Below are 12,427 nucleotides of genomic sequence, written 5' to 3' on the forward strand. Positions count from 1 at the left end.
TTTATTCCTCTTAATGCAAAAAGCTACAAATAAATAAGTTAACATGGGCAAGGATATTACAATTTAAATTAAGTTTTTGTCTCATACCAGACTTACATTCTGCGGCAAAATTAGAGTTGATGATTGTACCACACTCATCAACTCAGTTACGCAATGTTTAATTTCTCAACGTCTTATGTTCAGTCTTCGCAAAAGCTTAGTAAAGTCTCCACGCCTCTTTCAAGGGGATATTAATCATCTCGCCAAATTTTCAAATTAAGAGGTAAAACCGTGGTATGTCCACGTGGTGGTCACTTTCTAATTTAGCTTCGAAATGCGGTAACTTCATCTCTCTCTTTCAATACGCATACACCTAAGTATGAGCCTCTGCTTTGAAGCATGCTATGGATTCTCCTTCCCATTTCTGCAATTTATTCACCAACCCCAAAATAGTCCAGGAAGTGAAGGCAAAATGAAAGCCGGTCAATTAGTTACGACTTTCAAATCAATACCGACATTGTGTAGCCAGACTCTTGAATAAGAATAACAACTTTTACAGAGGATCCAATTGTACTCTTCATATAATTCATACCTCAAAATTTGAGTTGTCCACAAAATTAGAAACAGAGGATCCATGCATAATCAAAATTTTAACAAAGAAATATTTATATAAAAGAAACAATGGTTACAGACCTAATGCTACAGAAATACATAAACAACCAAATGCCAGCCATTGAATTTTTTACACCGAAGGCAACACTCATTATACACATCCAATGCCTGATGTTACATTGTTAACCGCCAAGCAATAACACATCATCGCTAGGTGGTTATCGTCTACAACCTAAGACAAATCAAGATTTTATTTCTGTATCTATCTGTATATTCTTACACTCAGTTCCAAGCAGATGCCGAGATCAAGTCCCTGTCTTTCCACGCCAACAACATAGCCCCATCAGTCTCCACCAGTTTATAATGCTGTGAGTAACACCTCAGCAAGCTTTTAATCACAGAGTTGACATATGGGCTTAATGGGCATTGCCGGAATCCTGCCATTGTAAACCTAGACTTCCATTTGCCAAAGAGTTCGTGTCGCTCCACCCTCTCCATCCCCTCGCAAGCAATAACATTCACGATATCCCTGGCCAAACAATGTTGTTCTACATTGATTCGCTGCTTTTGGTCCCTTGGCATGGTCACATCAATTGACTCGAACATTGCCAAGTAGTAGTTCAGCACTTCAATGAACCTAGGTAGGAAAGCAGCAGTGTTTGTGTTTGATTCTTGCTCCACCAAGGTTACCACCTTCGGATTAAGGGACTTTATCTTCCTCAAAAGCCCATCCCTTGGGTTGTTCACATCAACGCTTTCATCTGGGGTGTGGTGGAGCTGCAGAGGGAAGTTCACAGCAAGAGCCTCACCAGGCCTGACATCAAGCATTTCCAGGGTCACTTTGGGAGCAAAAACTGGTACAGGGTGAAACTCAACAGGAATATTGAATTTCTGAGAGATTGCTGCCAAACGTTTGCCAACTGCCTCCAATCCATAACCACGGGCATATTTTGAAACAGGATCATCAATTCCTGTGATCCGCACATGAGGGGGCCCAGAAGGTTTAGCTGCAAGCGCCTGCAAGAGAGTCATCCATTGTGTTCCCTGAGCTATCTGGAAATCGACAATATGGATGCGATCCTCGTTTTTGCATGCTTCAGCTATGGCCCCGTTGGCTGCCATGTAACCAAACTTCAAGTAGGGGCAAATTTCATACAGGATATGCATATAAGAAAGTAAGTCCTTGCTATTGGGCTCCTTACAACGAAGAGCATGGTATATATTAGAGCCCGATTTTTCCTTCCTTGCTATCAACCCTTCTACCATGTAAGCACCAAGACGCTGAATTGGTTCTCCACTGATAGATACAGCACCTCTAGCCTTTGCAATCAACCTATCAAAATCATTTATGTTGTTTTCAGAGAGAGCTTTAGCACATGCAATTAATAACTGCTTCAGATTGCCTGAAGGAAAACACTGCAACGATGATTCTACTGGAGCCACTTCGCCCGACTGCCTATACCTAGAAATAGCGGATGGCTTCGGCTGAATCACATGTGAACTCTGACGGTCCTGGCTCCAAGCATCTCTAGATCTATGATGGCCAGATGCATGCAGACTACTACTCTCCCCATAAGAAGCATTCGGTGTGGTTACTTCTTTGTCTCTATCAGGTGCCATCAGTTCAGTCTCTAATTCCTGCAAAAAGTATTCTATCTTCTGGCTACAATTTGCATTCTCTACATATGAAGTCCCACCAGGATAGAGGGCTCGGCTGTCTACAGAAGGGCTTAACCGATGATAATAACTGCTGGATTCCAGTGAAGAATTACAAGAAGGGCTGAGCCCAGAAAGATTCTCTGGAGAGCTGTGGTGCTCCTGGCTGTCACTCAAAGTAGTAACTGCATCACACTCAAACTGACTTGAAAAAGGCGAGTTAGGTGAGTTTCTGATGTCAAATTTTAGAGATTCAATCAACCTATTAGCTACAGAAGGGACAGTGGGATGAGAAGATGAGTACGATAATCCTCCACTAGAAACACCAAGTCCGAAAAGCTGGTGTGAGTCCATGCTATGCTTTTAACATCAGCTCTTCTCCACAGCTATGCTTTTAACATCAGCTCTTCTCCACAATATGTAATCCGAAAAGAAATATTATTCCCAGTGCAGAAACTGATCAACCACACCCTTCGTAGTCAACAACTATATGCAGCTTTATAATTCCTAGAACAATACCTAAACTCGAGCACCTTCAAAATCAACCTGCAACAACAATCAAGCCAATATTTAACTTCCTGATATTCATGTTCCAAAGAGGTGCAACAGCAACTACAGTTTTCAACATAACCAACAACTCTAATCACCAGCTACACAGCATATTTAGATCCAATAACAACACAAAAGGAGCCATCACCCACTACTCTAATCTATAGCAAAGATTAAACAACATAAAAGTATCCCCTCGGTTCCTCTAAAAAATTAATTTATCATTTCTTGGCAGACACGACAATCCGTACCAACAAAGTGAAAGGTAAATTCACCAAATTCAAGCAACCTCTTATTTTCTATCACAGAGTCAATTTACATTTTCTTGGTAAACAATAAAAAGTTCCTGAATTAGAATTAATTAATAATTATTAGGTATAATAAGAACCTAGTCACTCTCAACGTAACAGTGAAAATTTCACAGTCCATTTTCAAGAAAGTAAAGTTCCAGCTACAATAGCAACAGAGCTTTCAAAACTAACAAAAACAATAACAAATTAAAAAATACATATGTAGAATAACAGTTCTTCAATTCAAAACATTTCCAGTAACATGTTTAATTAACTTCTCATATGCAGAAATTCTTCAAGCAGCTTCAAAACAGCAATAGCGGCATAAATGATAATAAGCAGAGTAATATTTAAATATTTAAAAATGAAAATAAAGATTATTATTTAAATTTAGTTTTGTAATTACCTGAGAAGCTTGGTGAAGAAGAAACGTTGATTCGAAATTTTCAATGTCTGGTTTGGGCTTGAAATTGCAGCGGGTTTGAATCCGAAGACCAGGGGAGAACTAGAGCGGGGTATTTATAGAGAGAGGGGGAGTTGACGGAAGTTTTACAAAGATAACGGTGACAGGAGCCGTTGGAGCGTTAGAAGCTGGTTAGATAATAGATAAGCGATGGTCTTTATTTTACTGCGGAGATTGGTCACGGCGTCATAACGAATGTCCACACGCCGACCATTTGGTCTACATTTTAGTAGAACATTCCTTGCTATTTCCCTTCAGTCATTGGGACCTGCCTACTCCCACGCGCCTCTAGGGGCATTCCTCGTCACGCAAGCTCTGAAATGGATGACTTTTGTTGTCATTCTTTTTGTTTGAATGTCTGTCTTATTTTTAAAGAAAAAATTAATTAAAGTTGATAAAGGCCTTTCCACTTGATAAATATGAATATAATAATTATTATATATAATTTTATTAAATATTCTTATATATTATTTCATAATCAAGTTTCAAATGTGTTAACTTATGTTTTCTTCAGACTTTTTCAATTTCAAGAAAATTTCACTGTTGTAGAGTTATTTTCGGATGGAACTCACGCGCTGTGCGAGACGTCGGTTGCGCATAGTAACTAAACCCTGCTTGACCGATGATACTCACGTGGTTGCCAGCTCATAGGCTTTTAGACGTGTTGAGTGGTGAAAGAAAACCAGCAAAATGCCACTAATCAAGTTTTCGTACTGACACGTAGACAGAAGACCACTGTTCCTTTTGACTCGTTTGACCTGACGTGGCACGCGTTCACATACATTTCAAAGTTCAAACACGACCAAGTAAATTAATTAATTAAAAACTTTCTCAACTAATTCACCATCCACTTCTTTCTCAACTAGTCTAATTGAAAGTCTACTTTTTTCTTTGAAAATTGAAATCACTGTCGCAGTCTTTCACTAGTCTAATTTGGTTTGCCAATTTTAAAATATTGCCTTATATTTATTTTTAAATAGTTTTTTTAATATACTCTATTTACATCACATTGTGCTTATATACATGGTATGTAATCAAACATTATCAGAATCTATTAGTCAAAACTCAAAAGCACTGATTCATAATATAAAAGTGTTTGTTGAATACCATATACATTATCAATATTAGATTTTTAATTTTATTTTAATGATAACAGTTTGATAATATAAGATTAATAATATAATGTTACACGTATTTCATGATGATATTAATGTGAATCCAACTCGATCAACTTTATAAAAAGATTTTAAAAAAAATGAGAATATCATGATATCATCCATTATGTAACATTTTTTTGTATAATTGGATAAACTCCAAGCAAATATTTAATTGAATTTAAAAAAGTCCTCATCCAAACACACGTGTGGCAATATAAAAATTTGAAAAAATGAGAATGTTATTCATTGCTACAAATCATGATAGTTTTGTTAGGAATACATCGGTCCTCTCTTTAAATCAACATCTTAATAAGAAAAAAATTCTAACCCAACATAAATAATGTGATTTGTCACGCTCTCCTTACTTTGTTTGATGATTTAACGTGATTTGGCGTGAAAAATGAATTTAGAGGAGATGCATTAGGATGATTTGACTCCATCATACTAATTACAATAGGCAAAAGCACTTTATACTTTAAAACTGATTATTCATTTAGAAAAATAAAAATTTAACCGCAATTGGATGGTCTACTAGTAAAGGAGCAAAAAAAGATTATATGAGCTCACACGTTCGAATTCCTCAAAGCACCAATAAGAGTAGTTATTAAAACTTTTATCCGATCGATAGTTTCAAGATCTTAATGAATTAATTGAGATGCGTATAAATTGGACCGAACACCCCCGATGATAAAAAAAATATTAATTATTTTTTACTAACAATAATTTTCTCAAATTTTCTAAAAATACCCATCTAATATATATATATATAAAAACTAATAATGTTTAATTGTTAAGCAGGAGTCAAATCAAGGGAATGGAATCAAATTGATAGGGTCAATTGTGCTTTTGGCATATGATGAAATAATTAAAATAAGATATGGGGCATACAAGTGGAGGGAAAATGGGATTAAATTTGGCTTTAGGAATCATTCACATCTAGAAAAAGATTATTTGTTTAAAGAGTTGTCCTATTAGGCTATTCCTATCTAGAAGCGCTTTTTGTTTGGATTTGTTAGTACAAAGGAAGCGCTTAGTGGCCTTTGCTTTTATAGTTCTGTTAATAAGAGGTGGATGCTGATGCATGCTTATCATAAAACTTTCAACGTTCTTTGAACCTTCTGCATTCACACGTGTATCCTTTTTTCTAGAAAAGAAATATGAAAGAGGGAGTAATATCTTGAGAAAAAGTGACTATTGTATGGTCTTATTGGTGAATAAAGATTTAATTATTTTATATATGATAAAGTATATGATTTTTTTTTTAATTGAACTCTAAAAGAATACTTATATTCAGTGACGGATCCAGGAATTTCATTCGATAGGGGTAAAAAATTAAAAAAAAAATTAAAATTAAAACCAATCATAACTATACTTTTTTTTTTTCATTAGATCAGTTTCAACAAAAAGTTACAAAATACAAATAAATATCTTGAAAAGACACAATTTTTGTAAAAATAAAACAATTTTTTCTACAATTGTCCTTGACGAGTTTTCATATTCTGAAAACGTTAGATAATTATCTCATCATTAATTGTATCAAATACATTTTTCTCAATATAGATGACCAAACAATTATTCATCTATTGATCTCCCATTCGATTGCGTAACGGATTTTACACAAGATTTATTGCAGAAAAAGCTCTTTCAATGGTCACAATTGCAATTGGTAAAATCAATGCAAGTTTAACAAGCTTATATACCAATGGATACAAAATGTATTTTTTAAACCGAACTAAATTCTTAGTCAAATCACCAATTCCTTGTAGCTCAACAAATTTATCACAATAACGCATGTCAATAACATAAATCTCAGCCTTGTTCTTAAGTACCATCAACTCAAATACAGAAAAATCATATGGATAAAACTGGTCAAACTCATTCTTCCCTCTCTTCTCTTTTTCCTTTTCCTTTGCTTCTTCTTCATTTATTCTTTATGGGTTTTTCTCTCTTCTTCATTTTGGTGAACAACCCTGTTTATATATAAAGCAATTTTTTTGAATTATGAAACTACCATAAAATTCTCTTATTCTCACAATGACCCCACCATATCAACTTTCTATTGTAAAAATGCTCAGATTTTTCCCCCCAGTTACATGCAAACACAACAGTTCTTATTCCTTTCATTTTCACTTCTTATAAAACCTTTAAAAACTAACAGATCCCCTTGCATGAAAATAAAAATCACAAAAAATATGTAATATATATATTAGGATTAAAAATAGGNTGTAACCGACTTTACACAAGATTTATTGCAGAAAAAACTCTTTCAATGGTCACAATTACAACTGGTAAAATCAATGCAAGTTTAACAAGCTTATATACCAACAGATACAAAATGTATTTTTTAAACCGAACTAAATTCTTAGCCAAATCACCAATTCCTTGTAACTCAACAAATTTATCACAAGAATGCATGTCAATAACATAAATCTCAGCCTTGTTCTTAAGTACCATCAACTCAAGTGCATAAAAATCATATGGATAAAACTGGCCAAATTCATTCTTCCCTCTCTTCTCTTTTTCCTTTTCCTTTGCTTCTTCTTCATTTCTTCTTTATGAGTTTTTCTCTCTTCTTCATTTTGGGGAACAATCCTGTTTATATATAAAGCAATTTTTTTGAATTATGAAACTACCATAAAATTCTCTTATTCTCACAATGACCCCACCATATCAACTTTCTATTGTAAAAATGCTCAGATTTTTCCCCCCAGTTACATGCAAACACAAAAGATATTATTCCTTTCATTTTCACTTCTTATAAAACCTTTAAAAACTAACAGATCCCCTTGCATGAAAATAAAAATCACAAAAAATATGTAATATATATATTAGGATTAAAAATAGGGTTTTACAAAAGTAAAATCCAAACTTACCATGAGGGTCATTCAATTCCCAAAATTTCAAATTCTATAGAGGCAAAATTTAAGGGTGCATTTGGTTTATTATTTTGGATAGGATTTTGGGGATAGTATTGGGATATTGGATATGGGAGTATTACGAGGTAAAATTTAAAAATTTATGAAAAAGCCCTTAGGTTTACTAATTTAATTAAAGACCCTAATATATAAAATGACAAAAACACCCCCACTACCTGCAGTTCCAGATTCCGGCCACCACTGCCGGAATCTGGTCGAAAAATTTTATTACGACACAAATCGGTCGGATCTGTGTCGTAACGCATCGTTATGGCATTTTTCGGCCAGATCCACCATGGATCTGGCCGAAAAATGCCAGATCTACGAACTACTGTTGCTGCGATGGCCGAAAAAGGCTGAAACGACGGCCATCTTTGGCCGTCGTTGACAGCAGATCTAGCCTTTTCCGACCAGATCCATTGTGGATCTGCCCGGAAAAGGCCAGATCTGGCCATTACCGGCTATTTCCGGTGGCTGTGTGACTATTGTGATAGATTTCGGCTATCACCGGCGATTGTCGGAATCTAGCAAGTATTGGTGGGTGAGGGTGTTTTTGTTAGTTTTTAAACTTTTTTCTAGGGCTGTTTAATGAAATTAATAAACTTATCGGGTCTCAATGTAATTAAAAAAATAGACTAATATTTTGGGAATAACGTGCCAAACAACATTTGAAAAATAGGATTGGGAATATGGATAAAAACAATAGGATGCGGAGACCGTGGCCCCCATTTGTCATTCATTGGATCCGCCAGTGCGGCTATATTTATAGAAAAAATCACACTACATTCACTTGCAAAAATTTCTCATGTACACATAAATTATGATATAATAAAATCAATCTTTCTATTTGAGTTACACGTTCTTATTTATTTGAGCTTATTGTTACCAAAAACACATAATTTTTTTTAAATGTTTTAAATTTAATATATCCATACCAAAAAAAAAAAAAAAAGAAAAGAAAAAATTCAACTCAACATTATTATTTAGTATACGTGCTTGCTCACTTTGGCTTAAAGTATTATTTACTTGAACATAAACTTTATATGATGAATTTATAATTTTTTATTAATTTATGTTTATTAAAATGTATAATTCATTAAGTAATACCTAACAAAACTTCTTTTAATTAGTATTTTTCTTTTATATATTTATATTTCATGTTGTTTTCTTAATATAGTAACGTAGTATTTTTGTTTACCTTATTAAATGTGACAAAAGCTTTTGTTATATTTATGGAAGCAAAATCCAAAGGCACTTTCAACTTTATTCTTATAAATAGCTCCGCACAAGAATCCACGAATAAAGTTTGAAAAGGAAAGTTCTAAATTTCGAAGGCATCGTCTTTGTTCAGTCATATTTCACTAATTAAATCCTTAATTTTATAGTTTATCACATAATTAAAATCACTTGCACGTGTTTAACTAGACGGCAGCTTGACTGTTGAGTCGGTAAATGAAATTAGAAAACTTAATCAAATTAATTGTAAATATCTATATCATAGTTATATCAAATACCACAGATTGATAGTTATAATTCGTCACGTGCGTTTTTTATAGCCGTAATCCAAACTCCGAAGGTGTGTTCTCATTTCTCACTTCGTTTATACAAAAACAAATGTGCCATATACACGTGTGGACGAAAATTTCTTAAATGGATGCCAAGTCATTTTATGGGACCCATATGGAGGGCCCGGAATTAAAAAGCGGGTCCTGTGTACAAAATGGAGGCGATTTGACAAAGTCAAACATGGCTGTGGTTCTGACACGTAGATTTATTGTTTGAGGATGCGTTGGGTGATGTTGAGTTGAGTCAGTTGACCGACCAATGAGTTGGATTGTGAGCCTAATTAATACCAAAATATTCACTCTCTCGCAAGAAACAACGGACCTCTAGGAAAACTTATACAGTATATTTTTTATTTAATGGGTATAAGTAATATTTAGTAATTTATTAAATTGATTTAAATTAAAAAAATAAGAGTTCATGTGAATATTCGTGATACAAGAATGATAAGCGGGTCCTCGTGTAAAAAATGGAGCTCTGCAGAGGTGATTCGATAAAGTCAAAAGTGAAACATGGTTGTGATTCTGACACGTGGACATCAGAGTTTGACAATGCCATTGGCTGATGTTGTTCTGTTGATCAACGATTAGGATTGTCAACCTAATTAATAGCAAATCAATCACCTTTTGCGCAAAAAACAACGGGCTGAAACAGGGGCGGAGCTAGAAAATAATTTGTGGGGCCGGTGTGGTATGTAGGTCCGCCCGTACTGCAAGAAAATCTTTACCGTATAGGTTGCATGGCAAAATTCTAATGCTGCTATGACTTATGACCAAGAAAATATAAAAGGTTAAATAACGTTTTTACGTTGCATCTTGAATCTTACGAAAGTCATTTTAATAGTACCTTTATGGCGTGTTTTGATAAGATTAATGTGAAACCACAAGTTAGGTTAAGGTAAAGGTCGTTAATTGGGATAAGTCAAACTTGTTTAACTAAGCAAGACACTGTTATAACATGAGTAACATAAAAATGCATGAAAGAATATTAAGAATGACGAAGAAAGGAAAGCAATCTGGGTCAAACTTAGAAGATTTGGATGATTTTGTTCTTCAAATCATATTACTCAACTACTTCTGTATTCGACTAATGAAACATTGATCACAATCTTTGTTATCTAGAACCTAGATTGTCACTATATGAGTAAAGCTAAAAATTGCCTAAACCACTTTTGCAATACCCAATGTATTTTTCCAATAAACTTTGGAGCCACTTCATAAATTCCATGTCAATCCTGCCAAGCCCACTTTCGTTAAAGCCCAATATAACCAAGCCCATCATTATTTCTTCGCTAGTTTTTAGTTCAAGGCCTTGGGCTACCAGGTGTGGGCAGGCAACTGCCCATAAAAAATGAAACCCATCTTCAGTTCTTCAATCTTTACTTGTTTGCCGGGATATTTACGTACGCATGTATGTTCATCCTAGGCATGGCAATGTTCTCCCGAATTTTGGGGACTCATCCCGTCCTGTCCCATATGGGGTGGGAAAGCCCTAATTTTTTGGGGGATAGGGGCGAGAGTGGAGGGCGTTTTAATCCCCATCCTCGAGGATGGGGTGGGGGTGAGTGATGTCTTTCCCTTGCCCCGCGCTGTATATAATATATAAAATTAAAAATTATATATATATGTTTTTCACTAATTCTTTTATATTTCACATAATTACACAATTATCTTACCTATATAAACTTATATTTTCCCTATTTTCCTCACCCTAAACAATTGACCAAGAACAACCTCTAACCCATATTTATGTAAAATTAACTATGTTTAAACAATTAATTTAATGTTTCTCATGTGGACGAGAATTAACTATTATGTTTGGTAATGCTCAAATTAATTTATATTTATGTAAAATTAACAGGACGAGGATGAGCCTTCAATATTCTCCTTTGGGCCGGGGAACGAGAACTCCTATCATTATCGTAACAGGGATGGGGCGGGGGTGGGGAGTGAGGATGGGTAGGGTGACTGAGATCCCTGCCCCGCCGCCCCATTGTCATGCCTAGTTCATCTTGCCTCAGTACTATGCGATATAAACACTTTAGTCCTATTAAATGACTGACATCAATTTTGTTGACCCACTTCCTTAACACTTTTGAGGTAAATTTGACATATTGACCAAACTTACACTTCAAAGACCTTTTATGGTGTGGGCTCATTGTTTTAAAACTCAACTTCTTGTGCGACCTGGCAAGGTGACCAGGTCATGAGTTGATTAGTGACCTAAGCAACGAAAATATTCTTAAAAATTTGTTAATTAGTCCCTTCAATTTTAGTATATTAAAATATCCCTAATAAATTTTAAATTAGTCCCTGAAATTTTAACCTAACATTTGGAAATATTGCAAAAACCCCTAAAAATTTAACGAGTCCCTACAAATTTGAAAAAACCCCTAGAACCTGAATCAGACTAAAAAGACTATCAGATCTCAGTCAAACTGGTCCAACCGACCAGTTCGGTCCGGGTTTTAAAACAGAGTGTGGGCTAACAACTTAATATTAATCATTTGAAAAGACTAAAGTGTATTCCTATGATATATGATATTGAGGCAAACTGCAACAGGCTCCAAACCTGAGGGATGAAGGGGTATATATCCTTTGTCTATATATAAGCTTTGTTTGTGTTGTTAACTTTACTTATATGTGATCATATGTGTAAGTCATGTACATGATACATCACCAAAGCTAAGTGTTTATGTATTTTATGATGCCGGTCGGCGGCCAGATTCTTGCCCTTGGTAGGGTGTGAGGATGATTTGGCTGGGGTCAAGTGTTGAGTGTGGGGTGGAGAGAACAAATGCACATGGTGAGACATGAGGTAGTCACATGGACCCTGTAATACAAATCACAAGTGGGAAAGGTTGGGTTTGCTTGAAGCTGATGCGACCATAAATACCATAACATAAATTTTATAGTAGCTTTACCTCCAAGCTAGCATGAGCACAATCAATCAATAGTGGAAATAATAAATATGGGCATTATCTGTTTTCATGTGGAGGAGTGGTGCTTTATTTGCTTCTCCACCTTGTGAAAAAGTCATAATAAGAAAAACACACACACACACACACACACACATATATATATGATTACTACAGGGATGGCAACAATTTTAAATACCGTATTTCAAACGGTGGATTATTGACTATTATATTTTAGGGGCCCCACTTTATTATGATTCATGCATTTTCATTCATTATATGGGAAAGTAATGTTATCATAAATGCTTTGATAAGTTTTAAAAAAG

At 35.0% G+C, this 12,427-nt stretch overlaps 1 protein-coding gene across 2 annotated transcripts; it reads right to left on the bottom strand.

Annotated features, from left to right (window-relative positions):
* Positions 1-617: 617 nt before the first annotated feature.
* On the bottom strand, positions 618-3,610 carry LOC116107712 (scarecrow-like protein 21). 2 transcript variants are annotated; one of them, XM_031394001.1, is made up of 3 exons: positions 3,493-3,610; positions 2,647-2,793; positions 618-2,615 (listed from the first exon to the last, which is right to left on the bottom strand). In XM_031394001.1, exon 3 carries the CDS (start codon positions 2,599-2,601, stop codon positions 874-876), a length of 1,728 nt encoding a protein of 575 aa, XP_031249861.1. In that variant the 5' UTR covers positions 2,602-2,615; positions 2,647-2,793; positions 3,493-3,610; the 3' UTR covers positions 618-873. The 2 variants fall into 2 exon arrangements, with proteins under 2 accessions (XP_031249861.1, XP_031249860.1); XM_031394000.1 differs by having other exon boundaries at positions 618-2,793.
* Between the last annotated feature and the right edge of the window lie 8,817 nt (positions 3,611-12,427).

The sequence above is a fragment of the Pistacia vera genome, unplaced genomic scaffold, assembly GCF_008641045.1.
Source record: "Pistacia vera cultivar Batoury unplaced genomic scaffold, PisVer_v2 Contig546, whole genome shotgun sequence".
Taxonomy (NCBI): domain Eukaryota; kingdom Viridiplantae; phylum Streptophyta; class Magnoliopsida; order Sapindales; family Anacardiaceae; genus Pistacia; species Pistacia vera.

Excerpts from the sequence above, each read along its gene's own strand:
- LOC116107712 (XM_031394001.1), bottom strand. The coding sequence starts at position 2,601 with ATGGACTCACACCAGCTTTTCGGACTTGGTGTTTCTAGTGGAGGATTA.